This window comes from Athene noctua, chromosome 24 (genome assembly GCF_965140245.1).
Source record: "Athene noctua chromosome 24, bAthNoc1.hap1.1, whole genome shotgun sequence".
Taxonomy (NCBI): domain Eukaryota; kingdom Metazoa; phylum Chordata; class Aves; order Strigiformes; family Strigidae; genus Athene; species Athene noctua.
Window position 1 is genome coordinate 1,706,459 of NC_134060.1, and position 18,381 is coordinate 1,724,839.

The following is an 18,381-nucleotide window of genomic DNA, read 5'->3' on the forward strand; positions in this document are numbered from 1 at the left end:
TAAGCCTCTCCCTGTGGCTGTTTCCGTGGCTCTCCCCCCGTGGATCACCCCCCGTGGCCGCCCCCCCCCGGGCCGTTCCTCCAGCGCCGCCGCTCCCGCGCGGTCCGCCAGGGGGCGGCCCCGCCCCGCCGGCCCCGGGCGGCGCCTCTCTTGCCCGCGCTCTCGCTGACCGGAAGGGGCGGGACGAGGCGGCGGCGGCCGGGCCCAGGTGAGCGGCGGCCGCCCGGGGCTGCCTGCGGCTGCGGCTGCGGCTGCGGGGGGGCCCCGGGCGGGGGTCCCGGCGGGTCCCGGTTCCCTGTGGGTCAGTGCTGAGGCCCCGGGACGCTCCGCCCGGTGCGGCCTTGCCCGCCGGAGCCTCTCCCGGGCGCTGCCAGCCCGCGGGCCTCGGCCGCCGAGGGGAGGAGGGGGGCTGTGGGGGGGTGTGGGGGGGCCGGGTCCGGCTTGTGACCGCCGCGTTTCCCCCCCTGCCAGGCGCAGCCCCCGGCGCCATGTGGTCCGTGCTCTGGGCGGCCGTGCGCTCCAAGGCCCCGTACGTCACCTTCCCGGTGGCTTTCGTGGTGGGGCTGGTGGGCTACCACCTGGAGTGGTTCCTCCGCGGCCACCCCCCGCCCGCGGCCGAGGAGGAGAAGAGCATCTCGGAGCAGCGGGAGGAGCGCAAGCTGCAGGAGATCGCGGGCAAGGACCTGACCAAGGTGGTGAGCCTGAAGGACAAGCTCGAGTTCGCCCCTCGGGCCGTGCTGAACAGGAACCGCCCGGAAAAGAGCTAATAAAGTTGTTCGGGCTAACGTGGAGCCCTGGAGCGACTGGTCCCAGCACGGGCTGGGGACTCCCCTGGCACCTGCACATCGCCCACCAGCCTCCCGCCTGCACCGGGCCGTCCCTGGGCACAACGTTGTGCCCGCTGCTGCTCTGCACCCCCCCCGGGCCCGCCGGGCTTTGCCCACCCAGAGCTGCTCCTTTGTGGGGTGCAGGCGGGGAGCCGTGCGATGGGAGGTGGAGTGTGTCTGAAACTCGGCGGCTCTCGGCCTGTCCCGGCCCCTGAACCACGAAACCCTCTTGGCCTGGTCCCACCCGCGTCTCGTTAGGTTGGGTTTTTTCCATGGCGTGAAGATAGAAGAAACTTGGACCAGAGTGACGCGGGGTCAGGGTCAGGCCGTGCGCCTGCGGCGGGAGGATCTGCTGGCCCGCTCTCCCGTGGCTCTTTGTGAACCCCGACCATGCGACGTCGCACCCACGGGAGCCCGAGCGGCGGCGGCGATCTCTGGGGAGCCCCTCTCTGCATCATCCCCAGGCTTCGCTGCGAGGAATGGGGACGGGGGGGAGGTGGAAGTCCTGGCCCTGCTTCTGTCCTGCAGCTCCGAGCGTGGCGGTGGCTTTGAGCTGGCGTGTAGAGAGCGGGGAGATCTCTGCCCTGTGTGGGAACAGCCGGAATAAACTTCTGTCAGTCCTTGGGCCTCTGTCTTCTGCGTCAGCACCTGGCCTGGCTCAGAGCGTGTTTCTGCTCCCCATGTTTTTGAGAAGCAGCTCCTTCTACCATGGGAGATGTGTCACCGTTGTCCCTGGCCGGGCACTGCCCTTGGGGCCTGGCAGCAGGGTGGTGGGCAGGGAGAAGGGGGAGGCACCGAAATCCCAGCCCCTGCTGCGGTTGTGCCTCCCTCCCATCTCCCCCGGCCATGTCAGCCGCTTTTCTTGGGCCTCCTTATCTAGACAAGAAGGGCTGTGGCAGCGCCAGGCGGGGCTCCCAGGGAATGGGGGGGTTCTGCGGGGCTGCTGAGCTGGCACCGAGCGCTGGGGACTGGTGGCCGGTGTCCCCTCCAGCCTCACGTGTCACCAACTTGGCAGGACCAAGCCCCGGCGATGGCTGCCTGAGCAGGTCACCGCCTGCCAGGCCCGGAGCCGGGGTTATCGCTGCTTCCCGGCTTGTTTTTTCCCTTGGTGCCTGAGCTGCTGCCCCAGCCCGGCCTTCCCTTCCCGGGGACGATAAATCTGTCGTGTCTGGTGCGAAGCCCTGAAGTCAGCAGCCGGTTCAGCGTTTCACATCGCTCTGTCCCGCTTCCTCGGGGCCGGCTCCTGCCCCGCTGACAGCTTTACTGCCGGCGCTGCCCAGCTGTGTTTGCCTCCCAGCCTGGCTCGCTGCCCTGCAGCCGGGCGCGCGCCCCAGCACCTCCGGGAGCCCACAGGCCTCTGCCGTCGCTGCGGGCAAGGGCGGCTGAGGCTGGGTTGGAAGGTGCAGGCAGAGTCTGGGGGCGATGCAAAGGCTGTCCCGGCCCTGCCCTGCTGCTGCCTCCTGCACGGGGGCTCACAGCACCTCTGGGGCAACCGCCCCGATCCCCCTGGCAAGCTGGTCCCCTGGGCTAGCCCCTGCCCTTGGCCTCTTGCTTTCCCAGCCCGGCTGAGGGGCGATGGCTGGTCCCTATTGTGCACTGGGGTGGGAACGGTCCCGTCCCTTCCCCCAGCTGGGACCAGCTGGACCCAACTCGGAAACGTCTTCCGAGACGCCTTTGTTCGCCCCGCGACGGAGCGGCTCCCTCGGCTGTTTATAACCCATTGATCTGCCTGTTCCCAGGGCCGGCCGGGCACAATTGGGCTTTGTTGGGGCCTCGCTGCCCCGTTTCCTCCCCTGGGCCCCCGTGGTGTCGGTCAGGGGGGGCTGCTCGGGCGCGGTGCTGGGAAGGGCTCAGCCCTGGCAGCGGCTGCGTGGGGGCTCCTGGCCGGGCAGCGCCTGCCCCGCTCCCGCTGCATTTCCAGCCGCTTTCCGTGCGTCTGGGGATTCCCGTCCATCCCCATGGCAGACGCCGGCGTTGCGGGGCCGTGGATTCCCCGCAGGCACTAGGGCAGGGGTAAACCCGCTTCCCAGCCACTGGCTGCATTTCTCCTAAACCCTCGGTGCCGTAAACCCACCCTTCCTCCCATTGAATCCCAACAATGTGCTGCCTGGGAAGCGCCGGCGGCACAAGAATAGGAGCCGGCGAGCGCTCAGGCCTGGGGTGAGCAGCCACAGTAGCTCACGAAGAGCCAGAGGAAGCTTTGCTGAATAAACCATTATGGCTTCCTGAGCCTGCAACGCAACTGCTGAAGCTCAAGTCCTTGGTCTGGGCCGGTGTGTCCATAATCCAGCTGCCCCCAGCGTAGTGCAGCCGGGCGCTGCCACGGGAGCGTGGCGAGGAGCCGTGCCAGCAGCGTGGCCGGGGCTGTGTGAGGCTGGGGAGCCTGTCCCCGCGCAGGGAGTCCCGTGGCTGGCCCATCCGCTGGCTTTTTTCTTGGGAGAGCATCCTCCCAGGGCTTGTCGGGCTTTGGGGAAGGCCCCACGCTGCTGCGCTGTGCCACGGAGCAGGGATCAAAGCCGGCAGCTGCAGAAGTGCTCCCTGTCCCTGCCTGGCATGTCGTGGCCGTGCCCCAGGGCTCGGGGGGAGCACGCTGGCTGCCAGGCTCTTGGCACGGCCTTGTTGCTTCCTCCTCACTGGCTCTGAGCGCGGCTGCAGCTCCCGGGCTGACCCTCTGCCCTGCCCAAGGCCGGGTTTGCTCCCGGGGGTCCAGCTTGTGAGAGGAGCAGGTGGTTTCCAGAGGCAGGATGCAGGGAGCAAGCCGGGGCAGCGGTGGGGGGGTGTGAGCTGTGCCCCGGCTCACTGCGGGGGGACTGGGACAGCTGGTGTGCAGGCTGGGGAGGTGAGAGCCCCCCCGACCGCTTGGCACGGCTCGGCACGGCTCGGCACACCTGGACGGCCGCAGCGGACGTCCGGTTAGATCAGAGCAGGGATGCCCCGGCTGCGCGGGGCTGGGGACGCTGCGCCCCTGCGCTGGCACCGCTCGGAGCCACCGGTACCCCCCCACAAGGCCCAGAGCGTCGGCGCTTTGCGGGGGGAGAGGAGCGGTGCGGGGGGCTGGGGGTGTTCCGTCCTGGAGCAGCACAGTCACCCTGGGGCACCCAGGACCTGCACACAGTGGCGTGTCCCCACAGCTGCGGGACACGGAGGGTGCTCACCCCGGCTGCGCTGGAGAGCAAATGGCATGTGTGTGTCCCCCCCCCCTCAACGCGTCCCCCGCAGCCCCTGGGGACATCGGCTCCCTCCCCTGCCCCGGCCAGCCGAGGCTGTTTTCCCAGGCTCCCGTTTTGTCCTTTTCCCGAGCACGGCCAAGTCCTTTCCCAGCCTCCCCATCTCGCTCGCCTCTTCCCGCCCCAGCCCCCCGGCGCAGACCCACCGAGCCTGGCGGCTCCTCGCCGAAGCGCTGTGGGAGAGGAGCAGCTCTGCCCCGCACCGAGACGCAGCCCCGAGCCCTGGCTGGGGACAGCTGCAGCGGGCACGGTCCCTTCCCACTCAGCATCGCCTCTTCCTACAGCCACAGCTCAGGGCTGACCCCCTCCATCCCCAGCACCCCAAGGCCACCCCAGTTTCTTGGTTTTTAGACCACATCGATGTCCCCACGCCAGGAGAAGCCCCCAGCTGTGCAGGCAGCAGGTTCTGCCCTCCTGGTGCTGCACCGGGAACGATGCCCCGAGCTGCTGGCAGGGGCAGGACCCATCCCGAGGTGGGCACGGGGTGCTGGGCACTGCGGTGCCGTTACCTCCGTGCGAGGAAGCGGCTGGAGGGAGCGACAATGTGAGGATGCAGGAAGTTGTCGGGGCTATTGATGGCGTTTCCTCCCGCCCGCGGTTCTCACACTGGGCCGCATTGTCTGTCCTGCCCATGCGTGGAGGGCTAAATATAATCCCGCGCCGAGGACGGGTCCGGGGGAGGAAGGGAGCAGCTTGGGGTTTGCTTTTTCTTCATTGTGCACAGTTGGCAATGGTGCTGGTAAGGGCAGGATTGTACCTGGTTTGGTGTTGCCTTGATGGCGGGTGCTGCGGGCACAGGGTGCTGGGGTTCGGGGGTCTGTGCCCAGCCCAGGAGGATGCTCCTGCCTGCGCCCGCTCCCCCGAGGGGCTGCGGGAAATGGGGTGCTGGGACACTGTGGGCAGAGCCCTGGGCATGGACGGGGCCCTGGCAGGATGGGGGGACCATGCTGTGGCCCTGGCTGGCATCCCCCTGCCCAGCCCTCTGCCCTTCCTCCTCTCAGCTGCGATTTCACTCCCGCCGTGGCTTTTCCTGCGAGCGGTTGGATTTAGACACTTGCTATTTTCTGTGCGCTGGGAAAGGTTAAAAATAAACTCCTTGGTGCTCAGCCAGCGCCTTGGGCAGAGCCTCGCTGTTGGAGCTCCCGTGGCTCCTCTCCCCCGGCCCAGGGCAGGATAGTGCAGGGGGACCCCAGCATGGACTGGTCCTAACTGGGGGGAGGCAGGACCCTCCCTGCCAACCCATGACTATGGGGCAGCGTCACTGGAGCAGGTTCCTGGGGCCCACGGCTGGTGTTAGACCAATGTCCCCAGCAGGAATTGGGGTCCCAGGACTGGCAGAACCACCCCAAAGCCTTTCCTGACTCAGGGGGTGGCCACCCCTGCCCCCAGCATCCTCCCGAACCACTGGTGGGCAGCAGAGAGGGGACACAGCAGCGCTGACCCTGCGCCCAAGGGTCACCCCACGCCTGTGCACCCTCAGCCTCGGGCTCTTGGCAGTCAGGTCGGGCGTGTGTCCGTCTGTCCACCTCTCTCCCTTTTGCTCCTTTGGCCATGTCACATCCCCTCTGGGCACTCGCTTTCCTCCGGGAGCTGCAGGTGCCCCACGGCGCTGCCTGCACCCTGCCAGGGTGTAGTTTGGGGGGGCTGTGGCTGCTCCTTGGGAAGTACAGTCAGCCCGGGGTTGGGATAAACCCCACAGGGTGCTTAGGTGGGGGTACGCACACTTCCTGCCCCAAAAACCCGAGGGTGGACATCGCAGCCTGTGGGTGGCCACGGGAACAGCCCCACGGCGCTCCCACCCCACGGCCGTGCCCAGGGCTCTACCCCTCCCAGCGGGGGGGGCTGCAGCGGGTGCCGGTGCCCGTACAGCCCTCGGGGCTGCGCTCGCTGGCCGCTACCCCAGAGCTGGGGCTCAGGGGTGCCCATGGGGAGCCCCTCACCGCAGCCCCCAGGCAGGGCTGTGTCACAGGATGGGGTTGGGGCAGCGAGTGCCGTTCCCAGGCGGGGCCGGAGGCCTGTTTGCTCAGGAGGGAGCGCGGAGGTGTGAGAGAGGCCATGCGTGTCCTGCAGGCCGCTATCTGTCCCCAGGCTGTGCCAAAGGGCTTCGCCGGGCCAACCCGTGCCCTTATCAGCTTCAAACTTTTATTTGCCTTCTGGGGGGCTGCCACCAACCCCGGCCCCGCCGTGCAGGTGAGCCCCTCGCTGTTGTTGTTGGCATGTGCTGCGGGCAGGTCCCGGCGGCGTGGGGGTCACCTTGTCACAACACGGGAACAATAGCGGGACGCGGAGATGTGTTTGCGCAGCGCCCACGGCCGGGCACGGTGTCCAGGCAAGGGGATTCTCAGCCGTCTTGTTTTCCACCTTGCAGGGCCGTTCGGAAAAGCGTGATGCTCCCCCGGTGCCAACAAAAATATCAGTCTGGGCGAGGGGAGGTGAGCGGGGGAGCGCGGCCGGCGGGTAAACACCCGGCCCGGCTGCACCGTTACCTTTCACACGGGTGTTTCCTCCCGGCTGAGCGTGCAGGGCTGCTCCCCCCAGAAAGCTGCGGGGCTTTGCAGCTCTGCCGATGCCTGCTGAGCGCTGGGCTGTGGTCCCCCATTGCACTGGGGTGCCCCGGGGGGGCCTCACCGGGCAGTGGTGGGAGCAGGGTCCCTCTGAAGAGAATCTGCCCCAGCATCCCGGTGGAGGGTGCAGGGGAGGGCTGGGTGCTGGTAGTGTGCGCTCCAGGCCCCCACCCCAGGGGACTTCACCCCCCTCAGCCCCAGCAGGGAGGGGAGCCAAGGGGGGGCTTGGCTGCCAGCCCAGGCTCTGCCCCAAGGGCAGCGCAGCCGGGTGCCTCCCTCTTCCCTTCCGCCAGCAGCCGATGGCAGCGATATCACCCTGTATCACCCAGATTTCATTTTCTCCAGGGTATTTTTAGTCCGTCCCACCCTCGCTGAAGAGGCCCTCGACCGAGAGCTGGCTCTGCCCTCGGCTGACTTGGCCAGAGAAAACTAAACAACAGCCCCCGCTGCATTGTGTGCCTTTATCTGCGGCTCATTTCCAGCTATTATGCAGCCATGAGGAGCTCCACGGCCTCCACCAGGTTTATCAGTGGCAGGAGGAGCGGGGCTGAGCTCTGCTTTGGGCCACCCCAGCCCGCGCCACGCTGGCCCTGTGACAGCCCCCGGGCTGAGGCTCCAGGGGACAGGACGCCGTAGCAGGGAGGTTTGTGCTTTCCGTGGGCAAGTTGCACCAGCAGCACAACAGGAGGTCGGGGGGTGCCCACACTCCCCTTCACCCCAGCCCGGGACAGCAGCATCCCTCTCCCTCGGCCCCAAACCCTTACCCCCCCCTCCCCAAGGCAGCTGCATGAAGCACAGTCACACCACACGTCACCTTTTTCATTCATCCAACTTTATTTGACAAGATGCAACATTGAGTCTGTTGCCAGGGGCAGGGGGGAAGGAAACAGCACTGAGGAGCAATGTCTGCATCCCACACTCCTGCCTGGGTCACGCAGGACCCACAGCCCCTCAGTCACGGCAGGACCTTCCCCTTTCCCAGCATCGGTGGGCTGGGGAAGTTGGGGCAGCCGCTCTCACGGGGGCAGTTGGTTCTTCTGTCCCCCCCCCCCCAGCGCCTCAGCCCACAGCAGGAGATGACTAGTGCAAAGTAATAAAACCAACACCCCCCCCCCACCAGCAGTTGCCAGGCTAATTCCCCCTCAAAAACCAACAGGGCTGGCGGGCACGTGGCCCAGGCTGGACACAGCTCCCCAAATCCCCCACACCACCGCACCCGTGAGGCAGAAAGCTCCGTGCTCAAGCCAGCAGGTTAAAAATAATTTAAGAGACACACACACCGCTTGGGAAAGGGGCCAGGGCCAGGAGGCAGTGGCCTCCTCACTTCTCAAAACTTCTGGGGCACCCAAGTAGTGACCCTGCAGCTATCGGGGTCACCGCAGTGCCCGAAGAGCTGCTGCTGGCTTAACCCCCCCCCCGGGGAAAGGGGCAGCTCCCACAGCAAACCCTGGGCAGGAGCTGCTGGCCCCGCTGGCTCTTGGCTGGGGTCACAGGATGGGGCTGGTGGCCAGGACCCGGCCGGCAGCGCTGCCCCAGCGCAGCTCCCCCCAGCCCTCCCGAGCTCAGCCCCGCTCCGGGTGGAGGCGAGCAGCTTCCCACGGCCGCAGCCCCGGCTCTCACGCTGGCGGGGGCTCAGGCAAACCCCCGGGTCCGAGGCTCCCGAGGGCAGGAGCCTCCCAGCGCAGCCCCGGGGACAGCCTGTTCCCAGCTCCACGGCTCGAGGGATTTCTCCTTTTCCCACGGCGAGGCACACGCCGTCCCGCGGAACTTTCTGCGGTTTCCTTCCTTCCTTGCAGGGTCTGTGGGGAAAACAGGAGAGAGCGGAGGCTCCGCTCCGGGGCAGCGCTCAGCCCCGCTCCTGAGCATCCCGTCCCAGGGGCAGGCAGGGGCCCGTCCAGGCAGGAGGCAGCTGCCTGCCCACAGCCAGCACCTTCGCGGGCACGAGGGACCACGGCAGGTCCCCTCGGCCCGGCCGGGGCCAGCCCGGCACTAGACATATTGCTTTTTGGAGGCTGAGCTCCCGGGCCGGCTGCACAGCTTCTCCTCCGGGGTGGGGGTTTCGGCAGCCCTGGGGGCGTAGGGGTCCGACAGCGGCCTGGTGCCGCTGCCCAGCGCCAGGTTCTCCTCGTTGTGGAAGTTGGCCCAGTTCTGCTCGCTGGAGAGCTTGTTGTAGGCCTGGTAGGGCGGCGTGTGGCTCTTGGCCATGGGCAGGAAGGGATAGTGCTTGGGCGGGTAGGGACCCAAGGCCATGTCGTCGGCAAAGGTGTCCCGGCTCGGCCCCGACACCTTCTTGATGTTGCTAAGCAGGTTCTTGCAGCAGAGGTGGAAGAGCTCCAGGAGGTTGAGGATTAAGGAGATCAGGCCCATCACCAGCATGAAGATGATGAAGATGCTCTTCTCGGTAGGGCGGGAGATGAAGCAGTCCACCTGGTGGGGACAGGGGTCCCTCTTGCAGACGTAGCGGGGCACCATGGAGAAGCCGTACAGGTACCACTGGCCAACGAGGAAACCGGCCTCAAAGATGCTCTTGCAGATCACACTGATGAGGTACGTCCACATCAGCGCCCCTCGGATCTTCAGCCGCCCGTCCTCCGTCACGTAGATCTTGGACATCTTCTTCTCCACGGCTGCCAGGGCCTGCTCGATCTTCGGGTCCTTGCTGTGGATAGCCCGCAGCTCGCTCTCCTGCTGCTTCAGCTTCTCCTCCTTCTGGGAGAGGTAGACAACGTGGCCGAGGTAAATCAGGGTTGGGGTGCTGACAAAGAGGAACTGGAGCACCCAGTAGCGGATGTGGGAGATGGGGAAGGCTTTATCATAGCAGACGTTGGTGCAGCCCGGCTGCTTGGTGTTGCACACAAAATCCGACTGCTCGTCCCCCCACACCGACTCCCCAGCCAAGCCCAGGATGAGGATGCGGAAGATGAAGAGCACCGTGAGCCAGATTTTCCCGATCACAGTTGAGTGCTCCTGGACTTGGTCTAGCAGTTTCTCCAGGAAACCCCAGTCACCCATCTTTTAGGGAGCCTTGTGCCTCTGTGAGCAGAGAGGGGAGGGGAGTCCAGTCAGATCTCTGCAGAGGGTCCCAGCAAACCCACCCAGGAGCACCCCAGCCCCGAGGGTGGGAGCCCGGCGGCATTGCGGTGCCCCGGTGTGCTCCTCCTGCCCCCCTGCCCAGCGCGGAAGGACGGGACTTGGGGAGAAGGGGCAGCGCAGGGATTCGCCTCCCCCCAGCAGCACCCAGCCCACAGCACCCCCGGCTTGCTGGCCACCTGGTTTGGGGCTGCCCCACGGCGGAGAGGGGGCACAGCTGGGCCCACAGCAGCAGCCCGGGTTTGCCTCTCCCCCAGCCCTGGCTTTACCGAAGGGCAGAGAGCAGCGGGGCTGTCTTGGGGGGCTACAGACCCCCGGGGTACAGTAGCCACCCCGACACCCACTCAGGGCTCACCCCAAACTGACGGGACAGTCCCCCAGCAGCTCCCTCACCATGGGGTGGTGGCACCCCAGCCCCCTCCCCTTTGCCCAGGGTTTTCCCTGGTCTGGGGATCCCCGAGACCACTCACCTCCCGCAGCCCCGACACTGCTGCCGGGGGGGTCCCAGTGTCACCCCCGGCTACCGCCGGGTCCCCCCGCGGGAGCTGAGCCCGGCTGGGAGAGCAGAGACAGCCGCAGCCCCGGCTCTTAATTAACCCCCGCCAATTAAGCCGGCAGAGGTGCCAGCTGAACCGTTAAAGGGACGCCCAGCAGCGGGGGGGGGCTGCCCCGGAGCGGGGTCCCCGGGGGAGCCGCAGCCGTCGGGGGTCCCGGCCGCCCCTCACTCACCTCCGCCGCGCCGGGCAGGTCCCGCCTGGCTCGGGCCGCGCTGGGTGTGGGCGAACGGGCCGGGCCGGCGGCTGAGGCCGTGCGGGGCCCGGGGGGGCCGGGGGAGGAGCGCGGGCAGGAAGCCGGGGCCGGGGCTCGGCGCCGTGGGGCCGCAGGTGTTGCGGGGCCGCCCCGTCCCGCTGCCCCCGGCCGAGGGGGAGGCCCCGGTGGGGCGGGGCGGGGGGTCCGCGGAGCATCGTCCGACCGGGACTCCCCCCCCCGGGACAGCCGGTCCCCCCGGGGTGGAAGGCGGGGGGGAGCCGTCGGGGGCTGTGGGAAGCCCGGGTGCCCCTGCCCGCTCGCCCCCGCGGTGGCCGGCACCACCCCGCGCCCGGTAGCCCCGCTTGTGGCTGGGGCTCCGCCAGCGGGACCCCCCCGCGCTGAGCAGGGGAGGGACCCACGCGGGGCGGACGGACCCTGCCCGCGGGTGGGACCCCTAAAGCCGACGCGTGTTCGGTGCCCTCATGGCTGGCGGGGGGGGAGGGACGGGGAGATGCCGCGGGTGTCCCCCCCCGGGACGCTCCGTCCCCCCCCGCTCGGGCCGGTCCCCCCGCGGGTCCGTGCGGCGCGGCGGGCGCTGGGTGGTGCTGGAGCCACATCGGAGCCCGGCGCTGCGCCGGGGATCCAGGGGCCAGGAGCCCCCCCCAGGGTTTTACGCGGAGCTTTGCTGGCGGGGGGGGGGCTCAGACGAGGCTGTGCGGGGGGTGCGGAGGCACCACGACAGGGAGAAGGGGCCAGCGGGTGGGCAGATGCTGGTATTTTATGCACAGGCTTAAGTCCTGCTGGCTTCGGGGGGGGGCAAAAACCTTGTGTGTGCCCCCCACTCGCTGTCTGCCGCTTGGCGTGGGCTGCGTGGGGCCAGCCGGGTGCGAAGGGCTCGGGCTTTCGAAACCAGAAACTGGGCCAGTCCACGCACACAGCTGGGACCTGCGGCCTCTCCCACCCGATTCGTGGCATTTCCTCCTCGCAGGCGGTGCTGGGCCCGAGCGGCGGGCAGAGCCAGATCAGCATCGTTATGTTTAATATCAAATAATTGTTGTGCTTCAGGTAACGCCCGCGGGCTGCTCCGTGCGAGCTGCAGAGCCCAGCGCCCAGCCGACCCACCGCGACTAACGCTTCCCCCTCCCAGCGCCCCCCGTTGTGGCCGCCCGAGCCGGTGTCCCCCCTCGGTGTCTGCCCCCAGTGACGCTCTGTGCCCCGCCAGCCCCCGATGGGTGGAAGCCGTCACCCCGAGGAGCTGCCCCAAAGCCACAGAGGAACCGGAGCTGCCCTTCCCTGCGGATGTGCCCGCTCCCACCGTGCTTCGCCCACCAGAAGGACCAGCACGGGCTTCACCCACACCAGCCACAGGTCCCCAGTGCCCCAAATCACACCCACACTGGTGCCAGAGCCGCTTCCCAGTCAGACACCTGCTCTTCAACCTCCTGGCACATCTGTCCTCTGGCACAGGGTGCCCAGGCCTGGCCCCACAGGTGACACGGGTGACGTGAGGAGCCCACGGGAGCAGCCCACGCTGGAAGCACTTGCTCCGTGTCCCAGCGCAGAGACATGTCACCCTCCCAGCGGCGTAGGCACCGCTGTCACAGCCTCTCGCAGTGGCACGAGCCCCGGCTCTGTCCGTGCCCACCATGACACGCTCGTGGGGCTGGGGGAGCCGGAAACGCGGCGGCTGGCGAGCCGGCAGACCCTGCGCGCAGCGCTGCTTAAGGAGAGATTAAATGGAAATCATTGCTATTTATTGTAATATTTATCAAGATTTAGTAAATAATTGATGCTGATCCCTCCTTGATTTCCTTGGGGGCCAGCGTGCAGTTCTGATGAATTAAAGTTTAATGACGCGTGACAAGCCGGGAGGAGACGGAGTGGGCGGGCGCTGGGCACGGCGGCCCTGGGGCTCAACCCGCGATGCCCCGGCTCGGGCGGGAGCGAGGAGGGCTCAGCCACGGGCTCCTGGGGAACCTCTGCGAATCCATTTCTTCTGCCCTCACCAGTCCCCCCCGATTTACAGTGCGGAGCAGATCCCAGAGTCTACAAGCGACACGGCGTTTATCGGCCCTTTGGATCTGCAGCTCGTGCCGTGAGTGCCAGGTCGGACTGAGGCGAGGGGGGCAGAGCTGGAAAGGGCACTTGGGCAGGACACCGGCACGGCGTGTGCGTGAGCAAAGGGGGAAAAGCTGCTCCTGCCCCAGTACTGGCAAACTGAGCACTTGGTGACAGCCAGGAGCCCTCCTCCGTGAGGGCTTTGGGTGCACGAAGAGGGCTCTGGCCACAGCACCGAGCCCAGCGTTTCTTTGGTTTCTTGGTCCAGAAGGAAGGAGGAGGAAGCAGTGCTTGGGGCTGTGCCCGTGCGAGGCGCAGCGAGCCAGGAGCACTGTCACTGCTGGGTGACACCAGCCCTGACTGGGCACCGACCGGTGGATTCACACCCAGCACGGGAGCTGCAGGGCTGGAGGGACCCAAGAGAAGCTGCTGGGACACGGGACCCCCCCATGCTCCCTCCCGCCAGTCCCGTGAGCCCTCCCAGCTTGGTGGCTCTGCCCCTGCTGCCCTCAGCTGGGCTTGCTGCCAGGCCGGGCAGCGCGGCTGCTCGTGCACGGTGTCTGTGTCGGTGTGACGGCCGAGCCCCGCGGCACCGCTGTGCGCATCCAGCAGAGCTCCAGGGCTGCCCTCGCCTTACCTGCGTCTGCTCGGGCACCCGTGGGCCTCTCTCGGGGGACTTTAGTTTGTTGGGTTTATTCATTTTTCACACGTGTCGACTCTTGAGGGTTCAGGGACTTGGCAGGCTTGAAAAGCTGCTGGGCCAAGGGGAAGGCGAGCCAGCTGGGACGGGTGAGCTCACAGCTCCTCTCCTCTGTGGGAAGAACAGAACCCTCAGGCCTGCCCGGCACCCAACCTGCCACCGAGAGTTCCCGTGGATGTGTCCCCCTTCCCTTACAGCCATCGAGGTCCTGGGTGGAGAGTCTGGTGATGGCATCCCTGGTGGTCATGCCAGGACACTGCTCCCTCCCTTCCCTTTTCCCCTCCCAGCACCCTGTCAGACAGCAGTCAGGCCCCCAGGGCTGCCACGCACCTCGTCTGGGACTTGTCCTTCTCCTCTGTCTTGAGGTGGCAGTGGCAGGTGGAGGTCTTGCTGTAGCTGATGGAGCGCTTGAGGGACTTCTTCCACCTTCGTGTACTCCGGACAACCCGCTTGAAGATGAGGTAGAAGATCTCACAGACGGTGAGGACGATGCAGATGGAGGAGGCTCCGACCATGAAATAGGTGAAGACTCTCTTCTCGGTTGGCCGAGCGATGTAGCAGTCCACAGTGTTGGGGCAGGGGTCCACGTTGGAGCACTTGACCAGCCTAGGCAAGTCAAAGCTGTCCCACATCTTGTGGAGGAGGTAGAGGAACAGGATCTCTATGATAAGCTTGAAGAAGAGGCTGAGCAGGTAGGTCCACCACAGCCCGCCGTGCTTCTTGCCCGTGTCGCTGTAGAGCTTGGGGCAATTCTCCCCGTTCTTCTCCCGGTTCTTCTTCTCACGGTCCTCCCGGTAGGCCACGTGCATGATGACCAGGAGGGAAGGACAAGTGACAAAGATGAGCTGCAGGGCCCAGAGGCGGATGTGGGAGATGGGGAAGAAGTGGTCGTAGCAGACGTTGGTGCAGCCCGGCTGCCGCGTGTTGCAGTCAAAGTCCTTCTGCTCGTCTCCCCACACGCGCTCGGCTGCCACCACGTAGACCAGCACGCGGAAGACGAAGACCACGGAGAGCCAGATGCGGCCGAAGGCTGTGGAGTACTTGTTGACCCCGCTGAGCAGCGCCTGCAGCGTTTTCCAATCCATGGCGGGCGGCGGAGACCAGAGTCACCCGACCTGGGGAAACAGCAGCAGAAGCGGCGGGTGAAGAGCGATGGGAGACGGCAACGGGGCAGCTCCTCTCTCGCTGCACTTAATCTCATCGCTGACCTCCCAGACTCTCTCTCCCACCATGTTACACTCATTTGGGGTGGGGGGGACCATCCCACTCATGGACACTCATGCCCAGACTTTTACTTTTGGGGTGAGTCAGGGGTGACTCAGCCTCTCTGTACCTCCTGATGAAAGGGATGAGCCACCTGGCCGAGTCCCCGCTGCCAAGCCCCCGGCCTGATCACACATGTTGGTGTAAATCAGTGGCTCAGTCCCCTGGCGCAGGCCAGGATCAGGTGGGGATGGCTGTGCACTTGGCAAAGCAAAGCAAAGCTTTGTGTGGACACCGGCCCCGCCAGCCCGCACGTCCCTTGGGGCAGGAGGGGACCCCGCAGAGCATTTCCAGCCCTCACTGGTTGGTTCCTGTGCCCCCAGTGCATCAGAGCCACAGTGGGAAGGACGGGGGGGCAGCGGGAACCCCAACTGTGGTGGGACCCCATGGAAAAGTGCCCTGGCAGGGGCAGGGCTGAGCTGGCTCCCACGGGTGCAGCCCCGGACCAGCACAGCTCCCACTTCTCCCTCCCCAGGCTCGTCCTCTTTCCTCCCCAGGGTTTCTCATGGCTCAGCCACGCTCCCCTGCCCACCCTGCGCTGGCACTGTTTGGGGATGGACGGGGACCTTTCCCATCAGGGAGATCCCTGGGGATCTCAGGCGTGGTCCCAGCTGGTCCCAGCCTTCCCTGAGCCTCAGTTTCCATGTGTGTAAAATGGGCTAAGCTGGCCGCCATGCCTTGCTAACGCTGGGCCAAAGGGGAAGCGGCTGCTGCAGCGCTGGGATGCCGGCACGCGCCAGGGACTGGTTTTCTCTCTCGCAGGTGACACCCAAGGCAGCCCAAGGCGGGTGAGAGTGGGGCTACTGAAAGCAAGAGTCCGTGTGTCTGTCTGGCACCTGCTCCCGGCACAGCGCAGGCAGCCCCAGGCCCCGCGCCGGCTAAACCGGCTCCTCCGCTCAGCCTGGGGTTGCCCGGTGGGAGGAGGGTGGCACGCTAAGCCCGACCCAGAGCTTCACTGCCACCTGGATTTACAAACCCCGGGTGATTTTTACCCAGAGGTGAGTCAGTGGCGGTTGGCTGTAAAGGTGTCTCCCCTGGCAGAGGGTTTCAGAGCTGGGTCTGTCCCCGCACTGCTGGATTTTAAGGACTTGCTCTGAGCCACGCACGGCACCGCTGGCACGGGCGCAGGGGGGGTTGGCAGTGGGGGTGACGACTGGAGCAAAGCATCCTGTGATCCTGGGCTAAGCAGGGGGGGGCCGAGCCCTCGGAGGACAGAGCACAGAGGAGGCTTTCTGCAGCCTCTTTGCCTCGGCAGGGATTTGTCTGGTTTTGAGAGAATCAACAGCGAGGACGCGCTACGGGCCGCAGGAACGGCCCAGAGCCTCAGAGGTGCTGCGGGTCTGCAGCTCCAGCTGGAGGAACCTCCCGTAGCCCCACGGGAGACGCCGCTGGCCCAGCAGGTTGGGGCTGGGGCTGGGGAGGTTGGCACTATAGCTGGCAAATGCTTCCAGGGGGAACACGTCCCACATATCACCAGCCCCAATATTTTATTTCTGTGTTTTCTAAAAGAGTTGTTTTGTGTAAGAAAAAGATTTTTTCAGACAAATTATTTGTCTCTGGTTGTTGCAGAGCCTGCCCGGGGAGTACAGGACAACCCAGGAGCCCACAGGCAGCTCCAATTTCAAGTCAAATGGAAAAATTTGTTCAACCCCAAGCGCTAATTCCTTCCTTCCCAGCTCCTCAGGTGGCTCGGCACCGTGCTCTCGCGTTCCCACTCCCGAGGAGCCGCTGCCCGTTGCCGACCCGATGCCCTCCAAGACGTACCTGGAGGAGGCTCAGGCTCCTTCCCGCTCAGTGGGGGCTGCGGGGTGGGAAGCGCCCGGCGCGGGGCATGGCCGGGGTGCGATGGCACACGGGGTCCCCTCGTCCGGGGAGGGCTGTGCGAGGCGTCCCGGGGCTGCGGGGAAGGAACAGAGCCTGCAGCACTGCCCAGAGCCCGCAGGGCTGCCTGGGAGTCCGTCGCTGGCCGGGGCCACCCCACAACAAGCCCCGAAGCCGCCACACTCCTACGCCACTGACCCGGGGATGCACCAAGAAGCGCGGCTGGGCCGAGCGGGGCCGAGCTGGGGTCCTGTGCCCGCGTGTGCCAACGCCAGGGCAGGGCCTCTGCCCGTGCCCACGCACCTCCACTCACCGCCCCGTCTGAAACCAGCAGATCTTCCCCCCGGCCAACCCGCAGCAGTGAGCCAGGGTGGGGAGCGATGGCAGCGCGCCCGCCCGCCCTTCGTTTCAAAATCCAGAGGGGAGCTGCTGCTTTCCTCTCCTCAGCCAAAAGCTGGTGCCGATGGCTGGAGCCCCCCGTATGTCCCCAGGGCCCCCTCGCCAGCCTGCCAATTCCCGACACCCCCCTCCCCGTGCCCTGGCGGCGACGCTACCCAGCACCCACCTACGTGTCTGGCTCAGCCCAGCGCCATGGACCCACGGAGGGGCGGGGAGGGCCGTGAGCTGCGTGCTGAGCCCCGAGCTGGCCTGTGCCGTGCGGCACCGGGGAGCCCCGTAGCCCGGCCGGTGCTGGCTGGCAGCCAGGCAGAGCAGGGGCAACGCTCCAGGCGTGCTCGGCTCTGCCCGCAGCGCTGATTTGCCTTCCGTGAAGGCCGGCACCCTCGCCAGCCCCCGGCATGCCAGCCCGGTGTGTCACCGCCGGGTCCTGCCCTGCGTGGGCGCAGGGTGTTGGGCCCGAGAGCGCCTGGCTCCTTCCTGGGGTGCAAATGCAGCAGATTGGGGCTGTGGGTTTTCTTTTGGGGGGCCCTCAGCCTCTTTTGGTCCCTGGGGAGGATGGTGGGAGAGAGGATCCGGGCCTGGGGTGGCCGTTCCCGCTCCTCGGGGTGCCACGCTGTGCCTTCCCCCGGCATCACCCCCCAGGCATGCAGCCCCGTGGGTCAGGGACCCCAACACTGCCCGTGGGGTCCCGACGAGGCGCTGCGCGATGTCGGGGTCCCTGCCTTTGGCTACCACAGGCACAGCAGCCCCAGCCGTAACACAGCTCCCACCTGCACCCTGTTAGCACCGAGGGGTCCGTCGCCCCAAATCTGCGGGTCCCCAGCCCCCTGTGAGCACCCCGCGTGCCAGAGGTACCTGACCAGCCGGGAAAGGGCCAGAGGGAGGTGGCTGGATCCCGTCAGCTTGTGGAGCGGGAAGCTCGGCCCCGGCGGCGTCGCCTGCAGCCCTCCTGCGTGCCCAGGTCCTGTCCGCAGCGCTGAGCGTGTGTGGGGAGGGGAAGGGTAGTTTGTGCTGTTCCCAGTCACTGGGTGAGTCTGGCAAACAGCTCCCGTAGAGCTTCTTGCCTGCGCACATGCACACACATGCTCGGGTTGAACAATAAAGGTGGGTCAAATCCTGCAGTGAGATCAGCGGAGACAAATTCCTCTGCAAGCGGCGCCAGCGGCTCCTGCCAGGTGATGCTCCGACCCCGGCACGGGCAGCTCTGGGCACGGCAAACCCGGCAGCAAACCCTGGGAGAGACCAGGGCGGCCAGGGATCAGCACCGGGCTCCCACCAACCCCCAGGCGTGGGTCAGCCAGCAAACGTTGCTAAGAATCACAAATTACGCAATTATAACCTACTTTTTAAATGGTTTTACCTTAGTAATAGTTTTGCAACAGCTCATCTCATCGCTATCTCCAACCTGCAGACACCGCCCAGCCAGCGCCGGGGCCGGGGTGAGACCTTTCCCAAAGAGTGGCACTGACCGGGTGACAGAGAGTGGCAGAGGGGTCCCCAGGCAGGGGGGACCCAGGGTGTGTCCCTAAGCGGGATGTTCATTTCCCCAAAGCTGAGTCAGCCCCTCCCTGGTGGCCTCCCCCCATCACGCCTCTGCAGACATGGCCCGGGCAGGAATGTGTTTCCACTCACCCGCGGTTTACCCGGTCTCTTGGCTGCCCTGAGGCTTCCCCGGCATCACC

General features: G+C 66.6%; 3 protein-coding genes across 4 annotated transcripts; 1 reads left to right on the top strand and 2 right to left on the bottom strand.

Moving 5' to 3' along the window:
* The first annotated feature begins 175 nt into the window (after nt 1-175).
* SMIM12 (small integral membrane protein 12) lies at nt 176-1,453 on the top strand. The gene is made up of 2 exons (XM_074926330.1): nt 176-208; nt 472-1,453. The coding sequence occupies exon 2, from the start codon at nt 489-491 to the stop codon at nt 765-767; it is 279 nt and encodes a 92-aa protein (XP_074782431.1). The 5' UTR covers nt 176-208; nt 472-488; the 3' UTR covers nt 768-1,453.
* A 5,999-nt stretch (nt 1,454-7,452) lies between these two features.
* Nucleotides 7,453-10,863, bottom strand: GJA4 (gap junction protein alpha 4). 2 transcript variants are annotated; one of them, XM_074926324.1, is made up of 2 exons: nt 10,438-10,863; nt 7,453-9,651 (listed from the first exon to the last, which is right to left on the bottom strand). In XM_074926324.1, exon 2 carries the CDS (start codon nt 9,628-9,630, stop codon nt 8,608-8,610), a length of 1,023 nt encoding a protein of 340 aa, XP_074782425.1. In that variant the 5' UTR covers nt 9,631-9,651; nt 10,438-10,863; the 3' UTR covers nt 7,453-8,607. The 2 variants fall into 2 exon arrangements, with proteins under 2 accessions (XP_074782425.1, XP_074782426.1); XM_074926325.1 differs by lacking the exon at nt 10,438-10,863 and adding an exon at nt 10,179-10,353.
* Nucleotides 10,864-12,296: 1,433 nt separating this feature from the next.
* GJB3 (gap junction protein beta 3) lies at nt 12,297-17,608 on the bottom strand. Its single transcript, XM_074926086.1, has 4 exons — nt 17,555-17,608; nt 16,244-16,376; nt 13,547-14,331; nt 12,297-13,327 (listed from the first exon to the last, which is right to left on the bottom strand). Exons 3-4 carry the CDS (start codon nt 14,299-14,301, stop codon nt 13,312-13,314), a joined length of 771 nt encoding a protein of 256 aa, XP_074782187.1. The 5' UTR covers nt 14,302-14,331; nt 16,244-16,376; nt 17,555-17,608; the 3' UTR covers nt 12,297-13,311.
* Nucleotides 17,609-18,381: the final 773 nt, after the last annotated feature.

Coding starts and splice junctions, on each gene's coding strand:
- GJB3 (XM_074926086.1), bottom strand. CDS start 14,301: ATGGATTGGAAAACGCTGCAGGCGCTGCTCAGCGGGGTCAACAAGTAC.
- GJA4 (XM_074926324.1), bottom strand. CDS start 9,630: ATGGGTGACTGGGGTTTCCTGGAGAAACTGCTAGACCAAGTCCAGGAG.
- SMIM12 (XM_074926330.1), top strand. CDS start 489: ATGTGGTCCGTGCTCTGGGCGGCCGTGCGCTCCAAGGCCCCGTACGTC.